Source organism: Poeciliopsis prolifica, unplaced genomic scaffold, assembly GCF_027474105.1.
Source record: "Poeciliopsis prolifica strain line A6 unplaced genomic scaffold, Auburn_PproV2 SCAFFOLD007, whole genome shotgun sequence".
Lineage (NCBI taxonomy): Eukaryota > Metazoa > Chordata > Actinopteri > Cyprinodontiformes > Poeciliidae > Poeciliopsis > Poeciliopsis prolifica.
In genome coordinates, this window is record NW_026562382.1 from 13419260 (window position 1) to 13439517 (window position 20258).

The following is a 20258-nucleotide window of genomic DNA, read 5'->3' on the forward strand; positions in this document are numbered from 1 at the left end:
CCCAAAATGTTGCCACACAAGGAAAAGCATTAGGGGCTCCTTTATTGGTTTCACTCATTCACCTTACAGAACTGACTGTACATTCATCAGAAGTTATATACAAATACTGAATGAAGTGCAAACACACACCATATGTACATTTTCTTTTTTTTTTTTTTTCCAGAAAAGGTGACTTTAATGGCACGGGTTCCCAATTGAAAGTAAAACAACCTTCTGTATGTTTTCTAAATCACTGCATTTATTAAAAGTAAAGCTGAAGAGAAAACTGTATACGTTTCTTTAATTTCCCAAAGGACTTACAGAAAGTCTGGTAATGATTCTTTCAGTCAAGTAGGATTTATGTTCACAGGGCTTCATTTTTCCAAAATAGCGACCTTTTAGAAATCAAGAATTGGTAAGCAGACAGTGATTAGCACTGACTGGATTATTGAGCTGTAAATTTTTCTCTCATTTTGTTTATCTCAACGCATTAGGCTCTAATGACAAAATAATCACCCCAGTCTTGTATGCTGTACAGAGCTGTGATAAACACTGAAGCATCTGAATGTAGCTCAAATTTGGACTATTTTTTTTTTCTGACAACTATGAAAAAAGTTTTTTTTTTTTAATCCAAGGCATATAGTCAAGTTCTAATGACTTGTGAAACTTGACAAATTGTAATCAGTGTTTATCTGTGCATCAGGTTCATTTGCTTACAGCAATGCTGTAAGCAATTTGCACCTTCTGATAATTACTATAACTATATGCAACTGCCAGTGCATTTAGATGTTTTTTGGGTTTTTGTTTTTTTTTGCTAAAATAAACTGGTTCGTCTGTTTATGGATACAACCTGTAGGCTTCTGTTATTTGCCTTCCTCAGGAAATTTTACACCACTTTTCAAATTGTCTGCACATGTGATCAGCATTCCATAATTGGCAAGCTATATCTTACTTGCAACACTCTGGGGCAGAAAGATCTTTTGCACCGACATGTTGAATGTGGTGACTTTGTTGATTATAGGCATTTTTGACCCTAATAGTTGCAGGGTTCCATGCAACTATTCTTGGACAAGTCTTGATTTTCCCTCAAGGTAAAATTGCAGAAGCATGATGTAACAGACAATATGCCAGTCAGTTTGAATTGACAGTACTTAAAAAGGCTTGCTCTCATGATCCAACGTGTTCTTCATTTCTCGCTGATTACCAACTTGAACAAAGTGTCAGGCAAAACAATTCCTGTCACATTGTCTTATCACAACTACAAACTCTGATGTTTGATGATTGCATAGATATTTCACGTGATAAAAAACGGGTATTATTGTGAACTGAAGAGTGAGTCATGCACTTAGCCATACAGACACAATTCTTTGACTACAATTAAAGCTGCAAGTCTTGCAGTATGTCACTTCCAGTTTTGCACATATAGAAACTGAAGACTTCCATTTTTGCAAAATAGCTCAACGTCAGTCAGTTTGGAAAAAGATATAACAATGTTTCAAGTTTGTCACAGTATTTTAGTAGATCTAAACTTTACTTTTATAGCTATGGTTTGCAAGGGCTGTTGTCATTCTTAAAGGTGTACTGTATTTCAGGTGAAGGACTTTTGCAGCCTAACAGGTTTTCTTTCAGGATTGGCCTTTTACTCCTCCATCTAACTTTACATATGACGTAACTGTCTCTCTGCTCAAAATTAAAATTTAAAATTAAAATTCAAATTCAAACAAATTCTAGTTGTTTTCTTCACTGCTTCTTCCTTCTGAAATCCTCCCCCCTCCACTCAAAACAGTTAAGTTTAAACTCTTCCTGTTTGAGAATGGAAACCCTTACATGTCCCACATCTATCTGAGCCATCAAAGAAACGTTCCTTTGCAGTGGACTTTTGATTTTGATTAGATCTGATTCCACTTTGTTTTTTGTTTTTATTGTTTTTTTTTTTTTTTTTTTTTTTCAATTATTTTCAAGTATATCTCTTCCCTCTGAGATTTCATTCTCCCCTTTTGGCTTTCATCATTCCTCAGCTTCATCAGCCGCTTCTCCTTTCAGGGCCAGAAGCCCTCTTTCCATCCTGAACTGTCTTTCTTCATCTCTCTTTTTCCTCCCCACATCGATATCCCTCAATCTCTCCTCCCCCAGTAAACAGTAACCCTTCAGCCTGCTGTCACCGTCCAGCCTGCAGAGTCTCTCAGCCTCCCTCTCCGGTGGGTAAACATGACCCATGCTTCGATCATCCTCTTGTCATTTTGTCATTATTATGCCCTCTGAACCCCTCTCCATCTTTCTTTGCATCTCTTCTCCTCTCTCCATCTCTCTGTCACTAACCCCTTGGTTCATTTTGCTCTGCTCTCGTCATCTCCTGAGCCATGACAAATAATTCTATCACTCTTCACTCATCATTCAAGAAAGCTGCCTCTTTTTTCCCTCCATTCAACATGATAAGGATTATCTGTATTTCTTCTCATGTAGCCATGTCTTCCATCTGCTGTAATGACATGAAAGTAGAGTTTTCCACTCTGACAAAAACTTCTTCTGATTTACTCAGTGTAAAGGTTATTGAATGTCCAGTGGAATCTAAAATAAAATAAATGAATGAAGGAAATACAAATTAAAATCACAGGTAGTCTAATTGAGTTTTACTCTGTCAAAACCTCCATCTATAGCATTAATTTAACAAACAACTTTACTGAATTTAGAACTTTAGGTTTATTAATACATTTGTCAATTAAAGCAATGAGAGTGCATTGGGAGAACAAGTACTTTGCTTTTCTGAAGTGGAGCTTGAAGCTTAAAGAAAACTAAGATGTAAATGTAAACAAACTCTAGGTCTGTTAAATTTGCATATTATGCTGCTGAAGACTCAATTTTGTGTATTCACATGACCTCATGACCTCAGTGCCTGTGTCCATAATATCAATCTCTGGAGGGGTCAGAATATATATATATATATATATATATATATATATATATATATATATATATATATATATATATATATATATATATATATATATATATATATATATATAGAGAGAGAGAGAGAGAGAGAGAGAGAGAGAGAGAGAGAGAGAGAGAGAGAGAGAGAGAGAGAGAGAGAGAGAGAGAGAGAGATGTAGCTGTACCAATGTAGATGTAGCAATACCAAGTGATTGCAACATCAGGAAAAAGGAGCACGAGAAACTGGAGAAATACCAGGGCCTCAGGGAGGAACTGGAGAGGGCCTGGAAGGTGAAGACCACAGTGGTGCCTGTGGTCATCGGGGCCCTCGGGGCAGTAACCCCCAAACTGGAGCAGTGGCTACAACAGATCCCAGGAACAACATCAGACATCTCAGTCCAGAAATGTGCAGTCCTTGGCACAGCCAAGATACTGCGCAGAACCCTCAAGCTCCCAGGCCTCTGGTAGAGGACCCGAGCTCAGAGGATAAGAACCACCCGCGGTGGGTGAGAAGGGAATTTTTTATATATATATATATATATATGTTTTTACCATTTTCATTTCATGCTCTTTTTGTGCTTCTTTCACACATTGAGCACAATTTTTTTAAAAGAGCACATCTATATTTCCAGAGAAATACAACATCAACTCCTCATTTGTGCCACATTAATTATTCCAGGTTTTTATCATTCACCCTTGAAGTGAGTCCTGAGGAGGTGGGTATGAATGGATGAGGGGGTGGGGAAGTGCTGTAAAGATTTGGAAATTATTTTCTCTCTCCCATCCCTATTATAGCATCTTTCTCTGCAGATTTTCTTTTCTGCTAATCATTGAAGTCTGTCTCTTCTATAACATGCTCCATTTTTGTGTCAATCTCTGTCTCATAATACAACAGCTGTTGTCATTCTTTATTTTATAGCTACCTTTTATTTTATATTCCATCTCTTGTTGACTACTATGACAAAAAAACTAGGCAGTCTATCTTTTATCTACATTTTCTGTAAAACTGTCACATGTCTCCCATCTCTCCTTCACTATCAACTCATATTTTTCCATTATTCATTGTTATGTCCCCTGTTACCTCTGTTATTCACCAGCTTAGCCCCTGCCATGGTGAGTTATAAAATGAATATCTAGACGCAGGTTTTTTTTTTATATTTCATACCATTCTGTTTGTATTTGCATATTGTTATGAAGCATTCATATGTGTGTTGAAATCAATTTGTGAGTTTGCTTGGGAAGATATAGTAAATGTGATAAAAGAAACTAATCAATTTTATTCTAGCATTTGATTCATATTTTTATTAATTTTCTCCTCATTTTGTTTCTTTCTATTATTTATTTTTACCCAGAACCTACAACTTAGTCTTCATACTTTACAAGTTTACTTGCTCAGATATTCAGATCTTTTATAAAATGTGTGGTTTATTATTAGAATGTACACCATAATATTGTTTACTTCCACCAAATGTCACATAGCTTACAGGTTACTGTACAAAATGTTATTTTACTGAACTTACATGGACAGAAAGGTTACTGTCCAGATCTTATTTCAAACCTAATTTTTTTTTCTCAAACTTCCAGTTTAATGTTTAGCATTAACATTTGTAAAACATACATGTTATGTAGTAGTCCTGAAACCCAACAAGGTGAGCACTTCATAATTTACCAAACTGACAGGTTTCCTTCCAGAACTTAATCAGGACATACAGGCAGGCTTTAAAATTCTCAAAAAATTAACAGAGACTAAGCAGACTTTACAGTGTTCTTACTATAGCTTCCTCTGTGCTTTCAGTTTACTTGTAGAGAACACATAGTATACTTATTTCACCCTCAAATTGTAGGTTACGTTTGTAGAACTTGCAGTTTACTATTTAAAAGTTAAAGAGAACCTACAGGTTATTTTCAGAATTTACAAGAGACGTTCCACTACTACAGAACTTACATAAGACCTACTCTGAGGGCCAGCCTATATTAAAATAACTGTGAGAACCAGTATTCAAAATGTTTTGTATTAGTTCCACAAATGCACCTGTAAGTTGCATAGTAATCTGTAAATTCTTGAAAATAAAACAAAATCTCCAGGAGGGTAACATAGTACATTTTGTGAAAATGTACTATGTACTAGTTTTGTGAATGCAACTTGTAGGTTCTACAAAAACCACGTCAGATAATTTAACATACAAACTGTATTAAGCATTGCTACGAACCATTTTTCCAACTAAATCTGCTTGAAGCAAAGGTCATTTAAATTTCAAAACAAAGAGAATTCAACACAGGAATTTTCAGACTAACTGTTGCCTCAAACAAATGCAGGTCAAATTTTATTATCTCCTACAGGCTACACTGACATTTCTGTCATATTTCTATCTTGAAATAAACCACACAGATGCTGCCTGGATGTGATTTAGTGTGAGTCTGAAGTTTAAAGTATGATGTGGTGGAAGGTAGCTCTTTGAAAACCTATAATTGGTTTAAATTATACACACCACCCTGAGACGTCCAAGAAACTGGAAGTTGTTTAGCTTGTTGCTGCAATTTTTTTGTTTTGCCTCGAAGTCAAAGTGTGTCTCTGCAACAAGAAACCTCAGAGCAGTTACTTCTGAGAGCTAAGCAAAAAAACATATGATAGCTTTGGAGCCAATTTTTGTCAGTTTTTGAGACCTAAGGACAGGAAGAGAAGTTGTGTTGTGTGTGCATCTCTAAGTGTAGTGAACTGTAATTGTTGTATGTGTGTAGTATCTTCCTTATCTGGTTCCAATTAAACTTCATCTTCTCAAAAAAACATTCTCTCACTAAAGGAGAACTGAAAATGTAATCTTGACCACGTTTATGTTTCTTTGATTGACTTCACAGCTGCCTGTTGCTTATACCACTGGATTATCTCTGAAAGTGTTTGTCAACATAATTACATTATATATATATATATATATATATATATATATATATATATATATATATATATATATATATATATATATATATATATATGTATGCCTTGAGAGGTAATTTAAACTGTGCACTACACAACAGGAACCCATGTAAACTACAGACATGACATCTTTACACACACTCACACACATAACAACCTTGCATGGTTGCTTGATCTAAAGCAGTTGCACTCCCCACTCCAAAGGTTTTTAAGATTAGCCTTTGAATTGCATTTTAAACACAACAAAAATGAAATGTTTGAGAAATAGTTTGTGTATCTGTACAGAGAAAGTTCCTGCATAAAAAGATCATTTGAATTCCTGGAGCCTACTTCATAGATTTGCAGGGAATGTCATAGACTTACAGTACATCAATATGCCTGTGCTGTATTTTTAAGTGACATCTTAGTAATTATCACACTTATAGCTAGACCTTGCTGTTATTGTTGCATTTCTCTCACAGGTTGTTTGGACTCCTTGTTTCTTTTCTGTTTTTTTTGTATTGATTATTTTCATTTGTTTTACTTCATCCTAGTTTATTCCTTCTGTTGGTTCAGATTCATTGTAGGTGATGGGTATAGTTTGCTAGATTTAGTATTTATGTCCGTTATTGTTTACAACAGCCTCCACAGGAAGTGCTCACCCATTAAATCAGTGAAAGCATTTACAGTGTCCAAATGGCAGAGCAGTGCACTGCACACCTACAGAGCCAACCACCAAAATTAGAACCATTTGCAGAAGCACATCATCTGTATTTTCAAATAATACAGTTGTTCAAAATGCCAACTATATTAATAAAAATATGGCTATATTTATACATATGCTGTCAGCATCAGCTGTGGCTATGCATACACACGAAACATGTGGTTTTAATTCTGAAACCTAGTATGTCAAGTTTCTTCTCAGGTCGGAGTAGGAGTACCAGTCAAGGCAGAGGAAATGGGAGAGGAATGGATGGAAAATATTAATTTTGGAAGTTAAGAACTACAGCATTTTATGACACCACTCGTATTTATTTATCAGTTTGTCGCTACATGGACCTTGTAGGAGCTCTGTAGTTCAAAGCGAAGTGGAACTGAGATCGAATGCAAGCAGTACAAATGGGTGCTCTGAAATGACCACCTGGGAAGTGTGCAGTGGAGCCGGATGCAGTGTAAATTAGGCTTTAATAATTTGCCATTTGGTTCTCTTTCCCAGCTGCCTGGCATTTCCTCATCTAGTTTCACTAGCTCCCTTACACAGCTGCAGTCAGTTACCTGTAATCAGTTTATTTGCACTCCTTCTCACTATGTTAAGCTGCCTGGTCTCTTTGTTCTTCACTAGCTCCTTCTGTTGGGTTCTGTCTATCTCCCATGATCAACTTCATGTTCATTCTCCATGTTCCTGCACCACCTCAACCACCCAGGGACGTTAGCTAGGATTCTTTTTCTGGTCTTGAGCTCAGTTTTCAACCAATGAATGGATCAACATGCGTTCAAGTTGAACCATGTTTTCCTCTTTTGTAAAACGTTGGAATCTGTTGTGTTTCTCATGTCTAATTGGAGAGCAAATCTCACCTGAGTGAAACTCAGTTTGATTGGCAAAAAGTGTAGTTTTTGGTTTTATAAGTGATTAGGAAAATTGATTGTAATGTGGATTCTAAATCTATTCTAATCTTTAGAAATGCACAGAAATCCATTTATGCTTTAATGAACTTGACATGGCTCCTCAGTGAGGTAAAGAACTTACTATTTAGGCTTATTACTGATAAGCGGTGAGACTATTTGGGTTCAAATCTCGAATTAAAAGAAAAGCTTAATGTTGCTTAATATATTGCTACACTTCCTTGTGCTCAATTACTAAACTGGCTTACATTTTAAACTATTTTCACACTGTTCTTTTGATCATAAAACATGAAAGTGCAATCAGTTCAAGCTGTGAAAATAAATGATCACTAATTAACTTGTGTAGTGTTGTTTCATGAATTATTTTCTCCAATTTGTGTGGTTCCCAGATGGTAAAAACACAGTAATGAGGCACCATCAGACTGTGAATATACTTCACAGAAGGTTGAAAGTTGAGATGTTTATTTGTAAGATCTCGAAAGAGTATATAGTCTGATTGATGGCATAGCTGTCACATTATATTTGTGTGTGTTTATATGCCATAACAACATTAATAAGCCTTGACATTGCCATTTAATTTTAATGGCAAAGAAATGCAACTGCAAACATGAGAAACATTATTTCCACAACCAATTAAAAAAAAGTCATCTTTGGTCTATAATGACCTTATCTTCTCGTATATTTCATACATAGGCCACAGCCGCATGAATATCAAAAGAAAAACAAAACATGAAAACAATGCACCACCAGCCTCACTGCTATCTTTATTTGTGGTCCAGGAAAGAAATCTCCAGCATGTTAATGTGCTCATGCCTCAGTCTTCCATTTCCAAGGTGGTGTGTGTTTACGTATGACAAACACTGGGTTCTAAAAATGCTTTACGGCACCCTATGAAACACTGACCTTTACTGAAAACCACCAAACTGCTCAGAATGATATACTATGCACATGCTCATTCATGAATGTGCGCTTGTCTGGGCCCCATGCACATGGCCATGCTTTACATGTGGATGTGTATGCACACAGTAGCCCTCCTGTGTGACATGATGTACGGCCAGAAACATTCTACCCCACCAGCCATCATTAACTCTGATGTACAGCCAAATGTCGTTATGTATGCTTGACTGCATGATTTACCGTTAGGGACATAATGGAGTGGCTACTGTAATGAACTCGCAGAGTGTTTGATGTACGGGACTCTTCCGGGGGGGGGCAGGGGGGGGGGAATAAACACTACATCTGTGATGGCAGCAATTACAGTGGTGATGATGATGATGAAATTTGTCTCCTCACTTACGACATGAGCACTTTCTGCAGGGGAAGGACAAAAATTAGGAGGAGAAGCAAAAATGAGTTTGAAGAACAGTAAACAGAGGAGGAAGGGAAATTATCAGATGCTGCTTTTGCTAACTTTGATGTTGGGACTGCCTGCCATGACTGGAGGGGAAACAATGATGATGATAAGGGTGATAACAAATGGTGATGACACCTATGATGAAGGAGTTCACACTGTATTTCATAGTGTTTTATTATTAAAGCATGTCAAAGTAGGTCAGTCTCCTCTTAACCCCCCCGCCTGGCATTGGTTTAATTCAGTAAAGCAGACTTTGTGCACTTGATCTTAATGACGGGTTGCGAGTGAAAAGAAGAGATAAAAGCATTATGGTGTCCACTGCAGAAAAGAGAAGGTTATGAAGCTAGAGGTCAAAAGAGACTGAGAGGAAGGAGCATAAAGAAAATGATGCAGAGCAAAGAATAGAGAACACTGAATATAAAACTTAGAATGCTGAATAATTCAGTATTGTTCTGCAGTGGCTGAATGTGAATTATTTTTCTTGCAAAAAAAGATGCAAACTAATGCCTATTTTGTTATCCTATTCCTCATCAGACAGAATTTCAACCTCATTTTGCTATTTTCTTTTCCTACCTCAAGACAATGTAGAACCATTCATCGTTTTAACAGTCTGACTTTGCCCCCTAATGGTGAAAAGAGTTAACTGCTTTTATTTTACAAAATGCTTGGCAGGACCTACACGTTTTTGTAAAATGGCTTAGCAAACAATCTGGCATTAAAAATAACGTTGGAATAAAACACTATAAATATTTACATGCTAAAGAAATTTCAAAAACCTCCAGTGCTCATGTTCATGATATATCAGCGTCTAAAATGACCTGCTCTCCAGAAAAGGATCTATGAGCCCATGAAAAGTAACCAGATATCTAGTTTTAAGTAGGACTTCAAGCAGCATGCCTTAGAGAAATTATTAATGTTCCCAGAGCTCATAGAAATGGCAGAGTCATCATAGCAAACTTATCTTTAGTATTTCACATTGTAGAAATAACACTTCTGGAGAGAAAAGAACATACAACATCACAAAGACATAGCTGGTATTCTGGACCCTCTAAACCAGAATGTTTTTAAGTGGTCAAATATGTTATCAGCACGACACAGGGTTGACTTTTGGAAAAAAAAATAAATAAATCAATATTCTTATATATGTCAGTTCAGAAGAGCATCTACAGGAAGAGCTGATAGTTATTCTTATTCTGCCTGGTTTATGCTTGGCAGCTTTAGCAGAGGAAAAAAAAAAACAAAGTTGTCTTAGCTTGAGAAATTTTAGGGCTAGCTAAAACTAGGTAATAAACACAAGAGCACATTGCACTGTTGTTTATTTATTATGCAGGTTTTATTTTATGATAATTAAAAAAAAAATTCTGTACAATGAGGATGAGCCTGACTTGCAACAAAATGTGGGAAAATAGGTAAGGTGATTTTATTTATACAGCACCTTTTCAGCAACAATGTAGTTCAAATACTTTACGTGAATTAGAGGAAATACAAACAAACGGAAACAGAAGAAAAGTAAAAGAAACAACAAAAGTACTTCACAACTATGAACTATTAGGAGTTTCTCTAAGGAATAAGAACAAGTACTCCACAATATATGTAGAGATACTATCTAGGATCCAAAAATAGGAATTTCTTTGGGTTTTGTTTTAATTCCTCATCCGTGTTGAGTACATTTTAAAACTAAATGTTCCTGTTCTGGGTTGTTAAACAGAATAAGAATATGTACACTAGGAGTCTCTCTGTACAAACTAACAGGAGTTTCTCTGGGTTTTGTTTTAATTCCTCATCCGTGTTGAGTACATTTTAAAACTAAATGGTCCTGTTCTGGGTTGTTAAGCAGAATAAGTACACCAGGAGTCTCTCTGCACAAACTAATAGGAATTTCTCTGGATCTTTTTGTTCGAACTAATATGTTTGATTTCTGTTCTGGGTGAAGTATATAAACTAAATATTCCTTTTCTGGCTTGCTGGATAAGAACAAATACTCCACAAAATGCTAACTAAAAGGAGCTTTTCTGGATAAACGAAATGATTTACACAGAATAAATACTGACTGTTCATCACAGTACTTAAAATAGTTTGTTCATATCAACGCAATTTGACTTATTCTGTTTACATTTTGTGTCACATTTAAATTACTCTCCGTTTTAATTATTATATCCTTCTCTTTCTTAATTTATCTTACTGATAGAAACATAGTCGTAATCACATTATTTCTAAAACAAATTGAAAGGATAAACAACATGGAACAAGGTTCCAAATCAAAAAGCCTCCATACAGAATAATTGCACATCCCGAAATGCTCAAATTCCAAATACATGACAAAAAATATAAAAAATTCCATCTTTTGTTAGCATCACACAGTAAACTTGCAGACATATGTCAACAAGAAAAAACTTCACTAACCTGAAACCTATTTATAAATGTTTTTGTCTTCCTTGCACTCACAAAAAGGGAAGGTCCCACAGCACGGCTGCAGCCAGGGTCTCCACAAAATCTTTTCCCAGCTCATTTGGTTTTGAATTGTGTTGGGATGAACTTGAACGTCATCAGATTCCTCTTTACTTGGGAAAGTGCTCTTATGTTTCTCTATGGCTTTGGCGATCTGCTGGAGGATTTCAGTGTATCGAGGCTCAGTCTCAGGGGTCAGTTGTCGGGACTCTGAGGGGTCGTGGAAAAGGTCATACAGCAGTGGTGGGTTATGGTGGGTCACATGTTGGCCATGACACAGGCAAACCCTAGTGTCATAGCACCCCCCAGCGCCCGGCGGAAAGAAGTTTGGCGTGAAAAAATGCACCTTGAAGATGGAGTTGCCTAACAGAGACACACAACAAAAGCCGGAAACACTTAATGACTTCTTCACCATTACTTGTTTGCATAATGTTTTGCAAAGACATCACCAGTGGAAACAGGCCTGTCCAATGTTTTGTTTTATGTTATTGCTTTTATTTGGAAACATCAATAAAAAAAAAACAAAACATGGCACTAAAACCAGAAAGCAGGAAGGAGAAAAAACTTGACAAGTAGGAACTTGTTGTAACAGGCAGTCTGGGGACTGACAATGTTGAAAACAAATCCCTAGTAAATGTTTGCAGCAGTTCACCAAAAAAACCAGAGAGCCAAGTTGTGTTTTTTTGTCATTTCATGTTTTTTTTGTCATCCTTTAGTGAATGACTAAAAGATCTGTTTCAAGTCTGTCTCATGGAAATATTTCATACCTCATTAAATCTGAAAATATACATCTGCTGAATAACTTAACACATTTTGTTTCTGCGTGTGTGAACTTACTATCAGGTGGGCGCCACCGTACTGCATTGAGGTACCCACCGCAGTAGTGGAACATGAATTCATGCTTTGATCGTGCAGCTTTCCCCTCCAGTAGTGGCATGAGGTTAAAGCCATCTAAATGTCTGAGAAACAGTCAGAGTAAACGAAGAGAGGACTATGAGGAATGCATGAGGAACAACACAGATTTGATGTATGTGAAGATTGTGTGACAAAAATCTTGATGACCTCCCTTTTATAGTGTGCGCACCTGTGTTTCACAGTAAAGGAATTAAAGTGAGATTTAGTTCACAGCCAGTCATTTCTCTCTCTCTCTCTCTCTCTCTCTCTCTCTCTCTCTCTCTCTCTCTGTCTCTCTCTTTGTTTTGGCTAGACGAGCTGTTGAAGATTACAAAAGAGTCATAAAGTATTGGTCTGTACCTATCTGGCTGGGTGTCCCTGGCTAAGTATTTCAGGGTCGGGTAGAGATCCATGAGGCTTGTAGGCTCATCAACTACTCTTCCTGCTGCCAGTCTGCCAGGCCAGCGAAAAATACCAGGAACTCTGATCCCTCCTTCCCAGCCCCCCATCGCCTTCCCACCTGGAGATGAGACAAAAAGCAGAAATAACCCAAGTATGTGTGGGAATGTCATCGATCAAAATCGCCCTGACATATGACTGACCTTTATATATGCTGTTCCAGCCTCCTTTCTGGCCGATAAGAGAATCAGAATCTTCTAAATGTCCACCATGGTCTGAAGTAAAATGCATGAAGGTATTGTTGGCTAGGCCAAGTGAATCCACCGTTTCCGTTATTTTACCTGAAAACAATGTAGGTTGGTGAGATACAATGATCTTTTAACATGGTAAAAGGTAAATCATTCTTTCCCTTTTCCACTCTTTAAAACTTTAAGTTTATTGCAATTTTATGCATTAAATCAGTTATGAACTCTTTAAGTAAAAAAAAAAAAACATTCCTGCCTTCTGAGGTCTAACACAAGATTTGCACTTAACGTATTAAGTTTACGCCTTTCCACTTACCGATGATCCAGTCCATTTCTTCTAGGTTGTCACCATAGCGACCATGGCGGCTCTTCCCAGCAAAGTCAGGCGTTGTGAACAGAGGCGTGTGGATATGAGCCAAAGAGAAGAAGAGGAGGAACGGACGATCGGCATTCCTAAAGAGGAAGTGAGCCAGATATGTTCTCAGGCATAACATCTCATTAACCATTACTCATACTGTTGACATGTCACAAATGATCTGTGTCTTTTCCTAAGTCAGCCGTAAACATCAATAAACTAATGCCAACAGCAGGTGGTGCTTGTGGAATCTTCCTCCTGTTCTTCAACGTTCAATTATTTTGAGGTCCAGTCCTTATTTACCTTAGCTGATGTTGTAACAAACAATTTAGATGGACATACATAATAATATGGACAGGATTGGAAAAATATGTTGCAACTATGCCAAATTCTCAAGTGAACTAAAATAATTTACTAACTGGGCTGATAACTTCTTGTTGCTTCATTCCAGCAATCTGTTTCCAAAGTTCCCCCAGAAAACTTGATAAGCCTGATGGTTGGGTGCTAGAGCAGTCATTCATCCAGTGGCCCGTCGTGTTTTTGAGTTAAAAAACGCTTAAAATTGACAGGAAATTTGAAAATATCATTGGATAAATATGTGTAAAGATTGTAAGATTAATACCTGAACACCAACTCCAAAGTCTTAAAAATGCAAACATTTTAAAAAGACTTTAAAATGTTCCACCAGGCTTATAAAGCATTGAGAGAAACCCTGTGTTTCACAAAACTAAATTAAAGACAAGTTTGGCGTATCTGTTGAGTTTTGTGACTTTCTGTGGGGAAAAAAGGATAGAGCCGCTCATTATTTTGCACCGACGTGCTTACCTCTTTATAAAATTTTGTGCTTCTGCCAGCAGTCTCTGGGGCAGTGTCTCCACTGTCATGGGCTGTTCTATTACATCTTGGTTCCTCATAATGATGCAGTTCCAGGTTCGAAGATGCCCAAAGGGGACATACCACACAGCTGCTGCTACTATACTGACAAAGAAAAGTAGCACCAGTAGCCAAAGGCTAACTTCAAGGAGCCCACAAAGATGGACACAGACCTGAAAAGACATATGGATCGAACACACACAAATGTATTGAGTATTTTATATGCAGTATACAGTAAATTGAGATATACTGACACATATGTTACACAGTTGTGACTTTGAGATTCAAGCCATTAGATATCAATAGTTTAAATGTTCTTACTAAACTTGTTTCTTTTTTTGAACTATCAATAAAAAATATACTTGGCTGCTACTCTTAAAGGCTTATATGAATGTGCTTTCTTTTCATTTACAATTTTTGCTTCAAGTGCTGTTCCTTTTGCCCTACCTGTGGAACAGCTGGTTTCTATCTGTTCCACACGCAACTTTCCTTGCCAGTTCCTCTGAATTTCAGTTTCAACATTGGGTTTTCCCTTTATGTGAGTCTCTGCCTCATGCAACTGAGTTTCACAACCAAAGTTTCTGTTTTCAATCTGCTTCTCAAACTCTTTGGCACTTGTTTGAATGATTATATGAGTTGCTAAGCTTTTGACTTAATAACACAACAACTGTTTTTTTTTTTTTTTTTGAATGTGTTCATTTTTTTCTAGCAAAAAGAAAAGAAAATATGTTTCTCATAAATGTGGGGAAAGAAAAATAAAACCAAGACAAAGTCACACCCACTATTGTAAGAAGTCCCAGTCCAAGCAGTAGGGTTAGATGTTGGAGTGCAAGTTGAAGATCTACCAGCACATCACTGCCCTCCCCAGGAACGCAGTCATTGAAAAGGGTGAATGGCAGGCCATAGAAATAGCTGAAACCATGCTGGTTTGGGTGATGACAGTGATCACCTCTGGATTCACAGTTCACCCCCAGGTGCCATTTACCTGCAGGAGCACAAGATTAAAAACAGAATTCTATTATTGTAAAGACAATAAAGAGCAAAGAGTCCACATCACTACATACTGTAGATCTTCAGACCTTTCATCATTCATAATTTGGTCTGGTTTGATTGCAAAATTCAGCAGATCCTACCACGTTCTTTAAAATGTCTTTCCTTATGTGTCATCACACATGGGGAATGAAAATGAAAATATACAGATACACGCTCCTGGGCAAATTCATCAAGGGCAGTATTCTAAATGGCCGCTGCTATTTGCTCTATGAAGACTGGAGAGAAAAATACTGTCTACTGAAAGTTGGTGGTTTGATGCAGGAAATGCAAGAATTACAGGAGATTTCAGCACCTGTTTTACAGTGGGTTCTTTAAAAGTGACAAAATAAATTAACTTTGTGACGAAGATCTGTGAGGGTGTGGATTTTAGAACTCAGATTCTTGTAAATAGTCTGCCTTTGTGTTATTGAGCATATATATACAAACAAAGTGTGTATATTTTTAATACTATCCTACTCAATTGCATATTTCATGGAACTTGAGTGGGCTATTTTTAACAAATGTACTGTATGTTTTTCTTTTGTTGTAAATGTTCCCTTATCTTTTTTTAACATATTACCTTTGTCTAAATTTGCATGTTTCCATATTTCACTGATGGGAATTTTATCTTGGAGGGACAGTAAATGATTCTATTCTATTCTATAAAGGAAAACTTTCCATCTCTTTCTTATTGTTTACCTCTACTAAGTCCAACTTTGAGCTTATGCAGTAGCAAGTTCAAATTGCTCTCATTTGCTTTACTTGAGAGAGGGTTTGAATCACCTTGAGTTTAGTGAGGACATAAGCTTCTTTGTGAATCTAATCCACATATAAAGAAAATAGCGGAAGCAAAATTCCTACAGAGGATGGAGGTAATGTCACTGATTTGTGAATTGTCAAGTCAATTTTTAATAAAAGTATGTTGGAGGAGTTCTGAGTCAAACCTGATTGCCTCTTACCAACTAGGCCGGTGGTGTATCCTTGTTGCTGCAGCCTCTTAGCAAAGGTAGTCTCATGAGGTGGAAGTCCACCTGAACCTCCGAGAAACAACAGTACCTGGACACGGCTTGTGCTGGCCATCCCTGGTCAACACATATGAACACAAAAACAAATTACATAAAAACTGATGGAATCTTGCATGTGGTAGATTTAACTACACATTATCATGTAAATGTTTGGCCATGAGAAGGAGATCATTTACCTGAACGAAGTGGATAACGGCCTGTCATCATAGCGGCCCGGCTTGGAGTGCAGAGAGGAGCTGCTGCAAGGTACTGGGTCAGTTTTACTCCCTCTGAAGCCAGTCTGTCTATGTTGGGAGTTCTACAGGAAGAATATTAAATATAAATAAAGAGTAATATAAAAAGTAGTATAAGACAAATATTATTTTGTATTATACAATTGTTTTAGAAAACTTGGTACGAAGATCAGATGTAATTACGCACAGCTAATCTGACTGTTATTGGCAGCCTGGGTGATTTGTTATTTTTCTGAAGCAGCATACTCTTTAATTGAAAAATGTGCAGAACATATTTTTTCCCATTTGTTATCATCCTACTCACTGTGAAAGATGACAGTATAAACTTGCCTCTTCGTCTATCCTTGTTTATTACAGTTCCAGATTTTCCAGATTCCAGATTTTTTTCATATTTTTCATATTGGAAGTGCAGGTGAGTGGCTTTTTACTTGTACAGTCATTTCTTGATTTAAGAAGCTCAGTGAACTTTTACCTAAATCTTCTGTTTTTCTTTCTGTCCCATTTTGAGGAGTAGCTTTGTCACAGTTTTAGTTGTTTCAAACGTTTTCTGTAAATATGGGCAAGTTTAGATGAAAATCAGTTTTATCTAAGTAATACTTTTTCTTGCCCTTCCAATTTTAAAAAAGATACTTTGATCAATTTAAATATGTCTATTATATTAAAATAAAAACAGCTTCAGTTAGCTACATTTACTTGCATTGTTCTTATTATGAATCTATTTTATTCTTTAAAAGAGTTTTCTAACATTTTTCAATTTCCCCGATCTTTACTGACTACATCAAAAATATGGATTGTGTATGGTTTACCTGATGGTATCATTGCCATAGCAACCTATGTCCCCAATCCCGAGGTCGTCCACCATCATGAGGACAAAGTTGGGCTTCTTGTCCTCCACCTCCCCTTTGACATCACTTCCTGAAGCCAGGAGCAAGGAAAGAAGAAGAGGTGCCAGCATGGCAGACCTGAGTAGAAGATAGTCATTTATTACTCCTATTTTTTTGTCTCTTTTTTCCAAAAGTTACGCCGTGTTAGTTTGGTTGACAGAAACTTTTATATTTTGCAAGAAAAGTTGTTTCAACTTCATTTTTATGTTGTCAAAACACATTGCATGAACTACTTGCGTAGCCATTCTGCAAGTGATTTTGTTTCGCGTCTAAAGTGCAAATCATTACGGGGATCTTTTAAAGACTGCATGTTATTGAGTAATCCCATCACATGAAGTGAATATGAACACTTCTTATGTAAGGCAGGAGCGCCCAGATTCAGACACACTGTTTTACAACACCATTTGAAGTGTGAACACTTGCAGAGTCCGCACGGCTCGAAGAGCAAATGCGCGGCGATTAAATGCAAGCCGTAACGAGAGTGAATAAAACTGAATGTCTCCCGATTAACTGCGGCGTTAAAATGCATTTAAACTCCTCGCAATTCAAACTCACCTCAATAAACCTACTATACGGTCAAAGCTGTTCCTGCTCTGCTCAGGTTCCGCCTCCGGGACTTGACAGTAATAAACATCACGAGCGCGCAACACTTTTCAGGCTCCCGTAAAACATGTAGCTCATGCCCCATCAAGATGTGGTCAGTTTTAAAATAGAACAAATAAAAGGTTAAAACAATGAAAAGATAACAGAAACGTTTCATTTAAATGTTGTTTTCACAGCTGTGTTGCTAGCAGACAAAATAATAATCAGAACCTACAAAACTGAGGTAAGTAGGCTACTTTTGGGGAATATTATTGTTATTGGACAGAAAATGGCAGGAGTGCAAGAAAGTATATTACCTCTGTGGTCATAGGGAGGAGATGTGCAGCATTTTAATTCGACAAAAATGTTGTTCTTGATATGAAATAATGAGACTTCCTTTGCAACAAATACATCTTGATAGTTTAAGATGCAGCAATGAAACCCTTCCTATAATTTGTGACTGTCTTCTGGCATATTTCCACTGGTGTGTTGATTATTTATCTCCGGTTAAACATTTTGTTTAAGTTACAATGCCTTCTTGCCATCACTTTAATTGTCATTAAAACAATGTATAACTTCATGACTTTATAGATCAATGTAAACCTGGATTTAAATTATGTGCACCTAAGTAATTAGAATATTATTGAAAAACTACATTTATTTCAGTTTTTCAATAAAAAGTACACTCATTTTCTTTAAAAAAAATTCTTAGCTAAAGAGTGATATTTGAATTTCAGGTAATTGTAATAATTATGGCTCATAAGAAAAAAAATTAAAATATTACCATATCAGAAGAAAGTAGAGTGGAAGGAAAAAGTGTTTTCAAAAACAGAGGAGAGGTAGAACAGAATAATCAGGACCTTGTTGTACTGCCAAGAGGAATATGTACGATGCCAAACCAAATAAGCCAGACAAAAAGACTGGGATTTCTTAGCAACGCGCAGTTTTATTACTTTCTTATCAAGCTGTCCAACAAGTTTAACAGCCCGATTATCAAGCTTTCTGTTAGCATTTTGAAGACAGAGAGAACCAAACTTTTTTTCTGAGAGATTCAAACATAACAGAAATGTCTTGTCAACAGTATTCCAACATATGATCCATTCTCTGAGACCAAGACAGAAAATATGAATTGGCACTGCTAGCACAATTTGATCATTGTAAGAGAGCTTTATCTGTATTAATATGAGTCAGTTTATTTAATACATATAGACAATCAAACCCTTCTTCTTTAATTCAGTATGAGTCATGTGAGAGAAATTTCTGCCTCAATTATTTATAATCAAAGCAGATCTATTAGTCATCACCAGGTTTCTGTTTGCACTCCTAGTACTTGGTTAGAAAGGATGGTTTTGTGTGGGTGCAGCAGCTTCAGGGTACGAATAAATAGGTGCGCATGTAAAGGCATCAACTTGTTGTGCAAGTTGAACCTCAAGCAAGTTCCCACACTTCGTTTCTAAGGCTCTAATCAGGTGAATCTTTATAGGCCTGTCACCATAAATCATTCACAGAACTTGCACTTGTTATGTATGCGTTTCCATCTAGAAAATACTTGACATTCCGACTCTTTTATTCAAATCGCTTGTGGTTCAGTTATTTTTCTATTCCTCATGAGGTCTATAAACTTTTTGACAACTTGAAGGCACTGTAAAAGTAAAAAAAAAAAAAAAAAAGAAGAAACACTCATGCATAAGTGCAAACTTTACATCAATAAATATTTCCTCAAGAGTTTGTGCGCAGGATTATATTGGCTTCGCAAAGCCTTAGTCATAAACCGTTTGTATGCATGGATCAATTTTTACCATTATTGTCCTTGGGGTGCATGCCTCAGCAACATTATGACAGGCTTCTAAGAAGTGTGTAATGTGTGTTCAAAAGAAGATCCACACTCTTAGGCTGTAATTTTCCAATAAACATTAAGCAAAAGTCCAACTGAGATCTATAAAATTAAAATAACAATAAAGTTAAGGGACAACCAACAACTAACAGACAATTCAAGGGTTTGCCGTTATCAACCCATAGTAGTGGTGTGAGCTCAGTGACAAACTAGAGTTTTGCTATATAATGCCTTGTTATTATCAGATTTAGATTTTTCTCATTTTGACACATTTAAATGTTTTAGGTCACCAAAAGCAATTTTATATCAGACATTGATAACCTGAGTAAATAAAACATGCAGTTGATTTTTTTAAAATTACTTAACAAAAATAAAAACAATAGTGATGTAACTATAAAATCTGAGAAAGAAAAGGAGTACTTTCTTATGTATGGCAATTACAGTATATTCAACTAGTGACTGTTTTTTTTGCTGTTGTTGTTTATTTTGCTTTTTTTTCTGAAAGCTTAACAAAATTTCTTCAAGTTAATTTTCTAACATATATGGGATGCAAATCAGGCTCTTGATAATTTGTAACTCCTTTATCTTTAACCTTTTTTCAGGGACAAATTATAAGTTGAGAGATTAACTCAAATGACATTTTATGGACAGGTGTA

General features: G+C 36.5%; 1 protein-coding gene across 1 annotated transcript; it reads right to left on the bottom strand.

The window, feature by feature from the left end:
* Positions 1-10107: 10107 nt before the first annotated feature.
* Positions 10108-17863, bottom strand: arsh (arylsulfatase H). Its single transcript, XM_055032419.1, has 11 exons — positions 17742-17863; positions 17109-17264; positions 16246-16367; positions 16004-16126; positions 14795-14997; positions 13965-14185; positions 13101-13237; positions 12743-12880; positions 12501-12660; positions 12084-12205; positions 10108-11609 (listed from the first exon to the last, which is right to left on the bottom strand). The coding sequence occupies exons 2-11, from the start codon at positions 17255-17257 to the stop codon at positions 11209-11211; spliced, it is 1776 nt and encodes a 591-aa protein (XP_054888394.1). The 5' UTR covers positions 17258-17264; positions 17742-17863; the 3' UTR covers positions 10108-11208.
* Between the last annotated feature and the right edge of the window lie 2395 nt (positions 17864-20258).